The 9,501-nt window shown below is 45.0% G+C and overlaps 1 protein-coding gene across 1 annotated transcript; it reads left to right on the top strand.

The window, feature by feature from the left end:
* The first annotated feature begins 1,464 nt into the window (after window positions 1–1,464).
* SPINK2B (serine peptidase inhibitor, Kazal type 2 B) lies at window positions 1,465–8,830 on the top strand. The gene is made up of 4 exons (NM_001114858.2): window positions 1,465–1,549; window positions 2,364–2,407; window positions 6,993–7,102; window positions 8,505–8,830. Exons 1-4 carry the CDS (start codon window positions 1,495–1,497, stop codon window positions 8,548–8,550), a joined length of 255 nt encoding a protein of 84 aa, NP_001108330.1. The 5' UTR covers window positions 1,465–1,494; the 3' UTR covers window positions 8,551–8,830.
* Window positions 8,831–9,501: the final 671 nt, after the last annotated feature.

The following is a 9,501-nucleotide window of genomic DNA, read 5'->3' as shown; positions in this document are numbered from 1 at the left end:
TCTTCTGTCACCACTTTCTCACCTCATTCCTTCAACCCAGACCATTTGGGCTCTGGATGCCATCACTTCTCTGCAAAAGTTCTTATCAAGGTCGTCAGGGACTATATCTCATCAAAGTTTGTAACCATGCTCAGTCCTCCCACTTCCCAACCTCACCAGCAACTGACATGGTTGCAGCACTGCTCCACAATTCAGCAATCTCTGACTCTAGCCTGGTTTTCTTCCTCCTGCACAGGCTTCTCTTCCATATCTGTCAAAGTTCTGCATATAGTAGTGCCCCAGGACTCTGACCTCTGACCTCTGCTGTACTTTTCCCCTGGGCTTTGGGTCCACAGTTTTCAATACTGTAGATATGCTGATGACTTCTGAGTTTATATCTCTAGCTCCAAATTTGTAATTCCAAATGCCTAGTCCACGTGTCTACTCAGAGTTCTAATAGGCATCTTCTCCACATGTTCTTCCTCACAGAAATGGCATCACCTATTCAGGACAAAATCCCAGGAAGCATCCTTGGATCTTATCTTTATTCCAGTTGGCTCCGCCTCCAAATGAAACCCTGAATCTGACCACTTCTCAGCAGGCCCCTGTTACCCACAAACTCCAGTTGCCATCATCCCTTGTCCAGATTACCGCACAAGCTGCCTGATTTCTTTCCCTGCCTCCACTCTTACCTATCCCCTTCATTCTTCATCCATTATCTTAAAAGATAAGTCATGTCAGGGCCATGACCTTGCCTAAAATCCTCCACTGCAATCAGAACAAATCCAATCCCTTATCAGGGGCCTACATCACCAGGTGTGTTCAAGGCCTTGTGGTTCCAACTGCCTCTCGGGCCCCCTCCCTCACCTAGGGCCCAGCTGAGCACACTGAGTTGGCTCCAGTCTCCAGGTCTCTGCACTTGCTTTTCCTTGAGCCTGGAATATTTGTCCTCACGGTCGTCCCTAGGCTTCTTTCTCATCCTTCAGCTTTCAGCTTAAAGGTCACCTCGGTGAGGCCTTTCCTGATCTCCCAAAGTCTTCCCCCCACCCCCCACCACTCTCTAGCACGTTCAGAAATCACTGTATTCATCCGTTATGGAGTTCCATGTGTAACCTCATCCCCAAGACGTACACCAGAAAGCTTCTAGAGAGCGGGTACCTCCTTTGTTTTCAGCCCCACACACTGCCTGGTAGAGAGCAGATGCTGAAGAAACAGAGATTGACTGACAGCCCACGAGATTATCCAGGGCTCTTCTGAGGTTCTTTGTCTGTTGCAGGGAGAGATGGCTTCTTCAATCGCTTGCTCTCATTCTAGCCAGAGAGGGACTAGCAACCACCCTTCTTCTGTCTTCCCCTCCCCACTTCCTCCCCCGCCCCGCTCCCCCGCCCCTTCCTGCTCCATTCTTCCTCCCCGCCACCTCCCCTATCCCCCTCCATCCCGCCCTGTCGCGTGGGAGCCGTCCTGGTCGCGCAGACGCTGGAGCGCAGAGACCCGACGGCCGGCCGTGGAGGCATGATGGCGCTCAAGGCGCTGCGTTTGGTTTTGTTCCTGGTCTGGTGGGACTCGGCCGGTAACGCTCACCAGTCTCTCTGGTCCCTGGAGGACCAGCCAAGGAGTTACCGAGAAGGGGGTCTTGCCCGCTACTATCCCTCCCCGAGGCCTGGGGGGCCTTCGTGTCCCTCCACGCAGGCACCGTTACTGGCGGTTCCGGCCCGCCCCGCAGTTGCCTAGGGACACGAACTTGGGGATGTTCGGGGTTGGGGGGTGGCATTGTGGAGCCAGCAACCGTCTTTAGTTCCTGCTTGGGCTTCTTCCCAGGCTGCTTTTTCTTCCTTAAAGTGGATTTTCTGGAATCCAAGGTTAGGAGTCAGGTTTTTATGTACCTGGGGCCTTCCTTGCAGAACCTCAGCAGCAGATGTACAGGAATCAGAAATTGTGAATGCCGAATGCGCCCAAGCACCGTGGGGTTCGTGAGAAAGCGGCTTCAGTCCAGCCAGACTTGATGTCTATTTAAGTCGAGTTAAAGTGATAACACCCAATGTCAAATTTTGCACTTATTATCTCGACCACAGAGGAAAACAATATCGTGAACTATTGAGTTACTTCTCTAACCTTTTTTCGGTAGCTCCAGAGTTTCCCAAGCAATCCTCTTAGGGTGGTCAGATACAGAACCGGTACCGAGTGTTTTCTGTGTGCCTGCTAGGAGAGGTGCCAGAACACCCTTGAATAGACTTTTTAGGAAGGAGTCAAAGAAACTAGACATGTGAGGGAGAGGGAGACATGTAGCCTGTCTAAATCACAAGCTGAATTAAAAAAACAAAACACCCTTATGAATAAGCACTAACCTTAATCCATCCTTTAAAATGTCTGTTTCCTTTTTGCAGCCTCTTCCAATGCTCAGTTTGGTCAACCTTCAGAATACAGTACAGTAAGTAGGAAACCACTTGTATTGTTTCTACTAATACAGTGACGCCTACAGTGGTTTGGGTAGGGGCTGGTTTTCAGGTCTGCCACTTTGGAGACAGTTGACTGCTTCTTTAGAAACCAGATTCTCAGGCAGGCTTTTTGACACAGATCACAGTATAAACTTTGGTTAAAAATTACTCAGGTCTTGAAGGCCTCAGGGCTTTGTTTCCTTTTAATATCTCCTTTGATGATTTAGAAGGTCCTATGCCCAGTAGTTACATGTTGTACTAGATATTTTATGTATATTCTCAAATTAAGTTGTGGAAGCAAACAAAGGCCAACCAGATGAAAGCAAGCAAAAACTATTCACTGCTTAATGTAGCAAGTGAGTCGGCCATGTCACTTGTGTTTTAGCTGAGACTCAAAGGCAAAGGAGTGGGAAAGCTTTGTAACGGGGAAAAGGGAAGGCATCAGGTGTGCCCTGATTGAGGCTGTTGGCCTGGGGAGGCTGGAGGTGGGAACTAAAGGCAGGCATCCTATATGAATGGTTAGGAGGGCATATTTGGATCAGTTCAGTTCAGTTCAGTCGCTCAGTCATGTCCGACTCTTTGCGACCCCATGAATTGCAGCACGCCAGGCCTCCCTGTCCATCACCAACTCCGGAGTTCACTCAAGACTCACGTCCATCGAGTCAGTGATGCCATCCAGCCATCTCATCCTCTGTTGTCCCCTTCTCCTCTTGCCCCCAATCCCTCCCAGCATCAGAGTCTTTCCCAATGAGTCAACTCTTTGCATGAGGTGGCTAAAGTACTGGAGTTTCAGCTTTAGCATCATTCCTTCCAAAGAAATCCCAGGGCTGATCTCCTTCAGAATGGACTGGTTGGATCTCCTTGCAGTCCAAGGGACTCTCAAGGGTCTTCTCCAGCACCACAGTTCAAAGGCATCAATTCTTCGGCGCTCAGCTTTCTTCACAGTCCAACTCTCACGTATGGATATACATGACCACTGGAAAAACCATAGCCTTGACTAGACGGACCTTCAGCCACCCTCTATTTAAGCAAATCACATATGACTCTCTGCTTTCTCTCTAACCATTCCCACAGCAGGTCAATTACTCACTGATTAGAGACAGACCACCCTCTTGTTTAACTACTCCCCTGTAAATCATAGAGCTTGTTTCCCATGAGTGGAGCTGTATTCTTACCAAGACTCAAGTATCGGTGTTCACAAGCCTATTATGCCAGCCACAGTCTTAATTTGTAAAAAATGTAGAGACAGCATGAACATGAGGGTAAAGAAATGAAAATGTTTATATGGAAACTGTGTCAGATGCTTTTGAAAAACTTGCTAAAAGACAAATTCTAAAAAATTGAATTAGGTATAGTAAAACAACAGTAAATAATTGGAGAATTACTTTCTAGCTGTATATTACCTTGCTGTGCCAGTGTCTTTGAATTCTTACCATATTTTAAAAAGGGGGCAGGTTTACCCCTCAGGAGACAGATTGTCATTTTGATTGTCATGACCAGGAAGTTGTAACTAGCATCTAGTGGATAGAAAACAATGATGTTACTAAACACCCTACCATGCAGGAGACAGCCTCACACAACAATTAATTAGCTGGTCCAAAATACGAATGCAGTTGAGAAATCCCATTTAAAACAAAAGAAGAAATCATGGATGATTTATTGTGGGTATGATTTTTGCAGTGACAGCACACAGAACTCTAATTAGTTGAAACATTTTGTAGGAAAAGTCTTGGGTCAGGATTAGATTCAGCTGCAGATAACAAGGACTCAAAATAACAGCTCACAGAACTGCCACCTTAGGATGTGGACTTTGTCATCCTGGTCCGTAAAGCGTAGAGTTCCATGCACCTGGGAGCAGGATGGAGGAATGGACAAAGAATAAAAATTGGGGGAAGCAGAGGACAAACCCAACTTTCTTTTAAAGGAGGTTCCTAGCAGGTGGTAAAGAATCAGCCTGCAATGCAGGAGACCCAGGTTCAATCTCTGGGTGGGGGATTGAAGGGAGACTCTCCAGCCTAGAGAATCTGGAGAATGGCAACCCACTCCAGTATTCTTGCCTGGAGAATTCCATGGACAGAGGAGCCTGGCGAGCTATAGTCCATGGGGTTGAAAAGAGTCGGAACAACTGAATGACTAACACAAACACAGAAGCAACTGCACGCAGTAATTCCACTTGCATCCCATTGGCCTGGCCTTGATTGTGTGGTCATACCTAGCTGCAAGGAGGTTGTCTTAGTGTAGGTAGCATTACAACTGGCCATGTGCTTCATTGTCTTTCCATCAAAAGATTGGCAATTTTATTTTCATTTATATGTTTTAAGAGAAAATGTTTAGGGTATGTTATCATTTTTGTTACTGTTTCCCTACTTTAATCGACTTTTTCAATTAAATGGCCAATTACCAGTTGTCCCAATCTCGTTGGAAAGAAACTGTCTAGTCTCCTGTGGAAGCTGTCCTGGAAGCCATCATCTTAGTGAGCCTAGAACAGGAAGAACACATCAGGCTCCTAAATGGAGATAGAAGGCTGAACGAAGGATGGAAATGGTCAAAAGTTTCTCTTTAGTTCAGAGTTTGGCCAATGCCCTGTCCTACTTAGGTCTCTATGAATCCACATAATATGAAGGAAAAGGTATATTTCATTTATTCAGAGTACTAAACACTTATTCTGAAGTGAGGAAAGACGATCACTATTACTAAAACAAAACAAATACAGTAGATCGTATATTCAACCTGTTATTAGAGTGAGCCTCTGCACGCTATGGTGTGACCACTGTGACCAGTTCTAGTCCTGGTTCTGCTGGAGACTAGTGGCTATGAGCAAGACATATTACCTCTCTGGACTCAATTCCGTCGAATCTGAGAGTTGAGTTCCATGATCCAGTATCAGTTTGTTAGGGCTGCTATAATAAAGCCACAAACTGAGTGACTTAAACAGCAGAGATGGATTGTCTCACAGTTCTCAAGGCTGGATGTTCAAACTCAAAGTGTTGGCAGGGTTGGTTCCTTCCGAAGGCTGTGAGAAAGAATCTGTTCCAGTCCTCTGTCCTAGTATCTCGTAGCCTCAGGCATTTCTTGGCTTGTAAATGGTGTTCTCTTGGTGTCTTCACATGATCTTGCCTCTGTGTGTGACTCTGTGTCCAAACTTTCCTTTTGTTTAAAAAAATATTTATTTTATTTTTTGCACAGGCTTTCTCTAGTTGCAGCGAGTAGGGGCTGCTCTTCCTTTTGGTGCTTGGGCTTCTCACTGTGGTGGCTTCTCATTACAGAGCACAGGCTCTGGGCACATGGGCTTCAAAGCTGCAGTACTTGGGCTCAGTAGTTGTGGCTCAGGGGCTTAGTTTCCCTGCAGCATGTAGAATCTTCCCAGCTGCTGCTGCTGCTAAGTCGCTTCAGATCAAACCTGTGTCCCCTGCATTAGCAGGTGGATTCTAATCTGCTGCACCACCAGAGTGAAAAGAAAAGTGTTAGCTACCTCAGTTGTGTCTGACTCTTTGTGACCCCATGGACTGTAGCCCTCCAGGATACTCTGTCCGTGAGATTCTCCAGGCAAGAATACTGGAGTGGGTTGCCATTCCCTTCTCCAGGGGATCTTCCTGAACCAGGGGTCGAACCCAGGTCTCCTGTATTGCAGGTGGATTCTTTACCGTCTGAGCCACCAGGGAAGAATTCCTGAATGAGAATTTCACCACCAGGGTAGTCCCCCAATTTTCCCTTTTTATAACCACACCAGTCATATTGGATTAGGGCCTGTTCTCCTAAACTTTTTACTTTAAGATAATTTCCTATAAGAAGACCCTACTAATCCCACATAAGGTCATATTCTGAAGTGCTAGGAGTTAGGACTTTAACATATCTTTCTGGGTAGATGCAGTTAAGCCCATAATAAGCCCTGAGGTCTAATTCTGAACCTACTGCTTTCCTTAATGCTGTTGCTTAAATGCTAGTATCTTACAAGTCCAGACAAAAGATTACATTTCCGAGTGTGTCTGGGCATTATGCCACGGAATTAGGTGGAATGTAACAGGACATTCTCATGGAGTTGCTCGTGAAGAACAGATGATGAAGCTGGAGGATAGTAAAGTACGTTGGTGGCATATCTTGGACTTTCATTTAAAAATCAGCCAGCGTAAACCACCTGCTGAGGTCCTTATCTTACATAGCAGGTATTGACCCATTGCTTCAACACTACATCTGATGCTTAGAAAAACCTGTGTGTCTGTATGTGTGTGTGTGTAAAATAGAAATTTTTCTGTAGGAAATTTCTAGAAAATATAGGGAAACTTGGGACTTTGCCCAAATTCCTCTCTGGTGGCTCAGATGGTGAAGAATCTACCTACAGTGCAGGAGACCTGGGTTCAATCCTTGGGTCTGGAAGATATGCTGGAGAAGGGAATAGCTACCCACTCCAGTATTCTTGCCTGGAGAATCCCATGGACAGAGGAGCCTGGTGGGCTGCAGTCCATGGGTTCCCAAGGAGTCGGACACGACTGAGTGACTAATGGTGGAACTTTGCCCTCCTCTTACAATAAAAACATCTCAAGTTATTCACCAATTTCCATCTTCCTTTCTCTTTTCTAGCCAAACTGCCGTCAGTATACATTACCAGGATGTCCCCGGGACTTCAACCCCGTGTGTGGAAGTGATCTGTCCACTTATCCCAATGAGTGTACTCTGTGTATGAAAATCAGGTAGCAATTTTTCAATATAAACTAGGCACATATTCTTTAGTTCTTCTCTTGCATTTTGATTACTTAGGAAGTTTGGCTCTTTTCTTGGACATAATCGTATGTGACATAAGTAGCTCTGTTTTAAGACATATTTAAAAAGACACAGAATCAGTGAATTTTCTAGGTCAAGGTTAGAAAAAGAGGCATGTGATTAATCAATTATAGACCAGATAATTAAGTGATGTTACTATCCAGGGATGGGTAGTTTCCCAAAATTAAAAATATATTTACGACTTCCCTGGTAGACCAGTGGTTAAAAATCCACCTGTCAGTGCAGGGGATAAGAGTTCAATCCCTGGTCCAGGAAGATCCCACATACTGAGGAGCAACTAAGCTCATGCACCACAGCTACTGAGCCCACGCTCTAGAGCTCAAGAGTCACAACTACTGAGCCCATGTGCTGCAACTGCTGAAGCTCGTGTGCTTAGAGCCTGTGCCCCATGATAAGAAAAGTCACCCCAGTGAGAAGCCCAAGCACCACAACTGTAGAGCAGTCCCTGCTCTCTGCAGCTAGAGAGAGCCTGTGTGCAGCAAAGAAGACCCAGAGCAGCCAAAAAAAAATTAGAAAAAGAATATATTTAGTAGTTAAACTCTGGAATAGTGAATGTACTGTTGAATTCAGGAGCCATGTACAGGTGATCTACACACCCTGCACTACTGGTCAGAAAACCGGTCTTAGTAACTCTGCCTGTTTGAATGCTCACTAATAAGTGTATTATACTGATGCCCCCTGTGTAAGACACCTGGCCAGCTTAGGTGACCATGAGTCCACCTCCAGATACACTGCTTTGTATTTCAGGGGTTCAGTCTCTGAACTTAGTCTTCAGTAAATTACCAGGTCTTCTCAGAGTGGTTCGTGGGGAGTAGTTCCATGTGCCCTAAGGTTTGGGAAAAAATGGCAGAGTTGGGTTTTCACCTTCATTGTTTCCTAGATTTAGCTTTAAAAAAAATTATTTAATGATTTTAGGCTGTGCTGGGTCTTCGTTGCTGCTTGGGCTTTACCTAATTGTAGTGTGCAGGCTTCTCATTGTAGAGGCTTCTCCTGTTGCAGAGCCTGGGCTCCAGGGTAAAAGGGCTTCACTAGTTGTGGTTCCTGGACTTAGAGCACAGGCTCAGTAGCTGTGGCGCACAGACTCAGTTGCTTCACAGCACATGGGATCTTTCTGGATCAGTGATAGAACCCATGTCTCCTACATTGGCAGGCAGATTCTTTACCACTGAGCCACCAGGGAAGGCCCTAGATATTAGCTTTAAAAATGATTGTCAACCGGGAAGGAATACAATGTATAATGATGTGGGTCTTTTTAATACAAATTGTGGGACAGTTTCAATAAATGTGTTTTTATGATTGGTCAATTTTCAGGGAAGATGGTCGTGATATTAAAGTAATCCGAAGTGGACCCTGCTGATGGAGCAGTTCACAGAAGAGAAATTGGAGAAACACCCCTACATACTAGATGGATTTTATTTTCCCCATTTCTCTTTTCCTGTGTTTCTTTGTGTGAGATTTGTTAACCCATATTTTCTGAGATGAGATGTGGAAGAGAGCCATGGACAGTGATTGATAATTAAAGCAAACAAACAAAAGTCCTTGTTTCTTGGCATTTACCCCTTGAGGTAAGCTTATCGCCCAGATTACTTATATGTTGCTTTATTTAGTTGGAATAAAATCAGCATTGTGTTCAGTTACCACTGTTCCCTGTTGAATATCCATTCTCACTCAGCCTCACAGGGCTCTTTTCCTCTCAGACGGAGGTGAATTTCACTAAGGGAGAAGTAGAGTCATTTTTGAGAGGTCAAGGTTTATTCTCCTTAGCCATTTCCCTGAATCTTTGATATAGTGTATGGTAATTGGTACAGTGTTGTGCATAGAACAAATAATGTGAGATGCTGAAATTGACTCTAGCCTGAACAGGTAGAGTCAAAAAAATATGCAATAAAAATACAAGATTTTAGAATTCCTTCCGATGCAGTTTTTCTTTCAAGTTAATGCAGAAACTTGCCCTTTTCCTTCTTCTAGAGCTGAGGTTCTGAACCCTAGATGATGCTGGGGCTATGTCGGGAGGCATTTTGGGGATCACAATTTGTAGGGTGGGTGCTCCTGACTTCTAGCAGGTAGCATCCAGGGATGCTACCAGACATTCTACAGTAAGCAGGACACCTCCCAGCAACCAAGAAATTTTCAGTCTAAAATGTCAGTAGTGCTGAGGTTGAGATGTTCTGTCTTAAGAGTCGGATGCAGCATAAAGAATAGATGTTGCAATAAAAGTGACCAAAGTTTAATTTAGAAAGATAATTGCTGTCCAGGCAGAGGGTTTTGAGTCAAGTCCTAGCTTTAAGTACATTCTAGGGTCAGGAAA

The sequence above is a fragment of the Bos taurus genome, chromosome 6 (genome assembly GCF_002263795.3).
Source record: "Bos taurus isolate L1 Dominette 01449 registration number 42190680 breed Hereford chromosome 6, ARS-UCD2.0, whole genome shotgun sequence".
Lineage (NCBI taxonomy): Eukaryota > Metazoa > Chordata > Mammalia > Artiodactyla > Bovidae > Bos > Bos taurus.
Note: the sequence above shows the minus strand (reverse complement) of the source record. Positions and strands in the feature narration are given on the sequence as shown.